The 1687-nt window shown below is 59.6% G+C and overlaps 1 protein-coding gene across 1 annotated transcript in view; it reads left to right on the forward strand.

Annotated features, from left to right (window-relative positions):
* Positions 1-1681, forward strand: part of LOC118452080 (serine/threonine-protein kinase SIK3-like) — a 3166-nt gene extending 1485 nt beyond the window's left edge. The window contains exons 2-4 of the mRNA XM_035892515.1: positions 541-673; positions 905-1072; positions 1387-1681. Of these exons, the coding sequence (XP_035748408.1) occupies positions 541-673; positions 905-1062 (291 nt within the window). The 3' untranslated portion in view covers positions 1063-1072; positions 1387-1681. The remainder of the gene's footprint in view (positions 1-540; positions 674-904; positions 1073-1386) is intronic.
* Positions 1682-1687: the final 6 nt, after the last annotated feature.

Genomic DNA, 1687 nt, shown 5'->3' on the forward strand with positions numbered 1-1687 from the left:
TCCTCCACACTTGCCTTGCAGGGGGTGGCCTGCCGTAGCCGTGGCACCTCTTCCTTTTCCCCCCAGGTCCTTCTGAAACGGTCTGGGCTGCCCCAGGCCTGGCTCTGGCCGCGGAGGGCTTTGCAGACACACCAAGCCCAGCTTTTGGTTTTGCAGCGCTGCTCAACGAGCCGGCCGTGGCAGCCCAGACCTTGACCGAGAGCAGAGAGCGGCTGCTCCGCTTCCCCTGTGCTTAGGGCGGCTGGGAACTGTGCTGCCCAAATCTTGATGAGTTCTTCGCTACAGCTCCCTTCTGCTGTAAAAGAGAAGGGCTCTTCCCTAGTTAGTTCAGTATGGGTCTGGAAGAGACTTGGACCCTCCAGTCTCTTCTTGTGTTGAGGGGCTGCACCCGAGCTGTACCTGATGTGCCGTTTATACTTGTACTTGGAAACCCTCGCTGAAGGCTTGCAGAGGCTCCCGGGCAGCCTGCCCGAGAGCTGGGGGAGCAGCAGGGTGCCTTGGCCCGCGCCCCCTTTGACTCGTGTCCCGCTGTCTCCGCAGGTGCAGTTAGATAACTTGCCTGGAATGAGTTTAATGGCAGGAAAAGCACAGAGCTCTGCTCGGATGTCTGATGCCGTCCTCAGCCAGTCGTCGCTGATGGCCAGTCAGCAGCTGCGCGACAGGGAGAGCGAGGGTAAGGAGCTGCCCGGGCTGCAGGCATGGTGGGGGTGTGGGGGGGGGCTGTTTCGGGCTCTCGAGGGGTGCCCGGGCTGCGGGGAGTGCGTGCTGATGGAGGGCAGCTCCTTGGGTGCTGCTGTCAGTCGGAGCCTGGGAAAAAACAGCCCCCTGGCCCGATCCCCGCGCTGGAGCTGGAGCTCCTTAGCGCTCCTTGGGCAAACTCTGATGTTGCTCTTTGGCCTTACAGAATGCGGGGAGAGTTTGGAAGGTCAAGAGCATCCCAACCTAGGTGATGGCAACCAGCATCTAAACACCTCCTGTTACCCATCGACCTGTATTACAGACGTCCTACTGAGCTACAAGCACCCGGAGGTGCCCTTTGGCATGGAGCAGGCAGGGGTGTAACCAGGAGGGAGTGAGTATCCGAGCGTCCTCTCCTCCCAGCTGCACGCCTAGGGTTGCCTCCAGGGCAGACCCGAGGGCCCCTTGCCCTGCCTGGTGTGCGTCTCCTTCCTTGTCCCCTGGCTGTCCGCTGTCCCCCTGCTCACTCGGGGACAGCGCCCCTCCTTCCAGGCCTTGGCTGCCCTTCCAGAGCCCCGCTGCCTCCGCAGGGTCTCCCTCCGGGGCGTAGCTTGCGGGTCTGGACGGGGAACGCGGTGGAGGGCGGTGGAAGCAGAACTGCCCTTCTCTGGCGTCTCCTAACGTCCCTGCTTCTTCTCTCTCTTGCAGGTTTTACGTACAGCTTCGAAACGAAAAGGTCCATTTTAAACCAACAGTATCTAGCAGCATTGCGCCAAATTGCCGTAGTATTTCTGACTAACTGGAATACCATGGCCCCTTTCCTCATAATCAGTTCATCCAGTGTGTCGTTCCTTTGGTTTCTTTAATTTTTGCCATATTTGCCTGTAACTCCAGCTATCACAGAAATAACCAGAGAACCTGAGTCCTACATGTCGGCAGAGGATTCACGGAGCCTGAGCACTGAGTCTGGTTTGGAGGGCTTCTACTGACCAGGGCCAGGCGGGCCCCC

This window comes from Egretta garzetta, unplaced genomic scaffold, assembly GCF_000687185.1.
Source record: "Egretta garzetta isolate BGI_Z169 unplaced genomic scaffold, ASM68718v1 scaffold134, whole genome shotgun sequence".
In the NCBI taxonomy this organism is placed as follows: domain Eukaryota; kingdom Metazoa; phylum Chordata; class Aves; order Pelecaniformes; family Ardeidae; genus Egretta; species Egretta garzetta.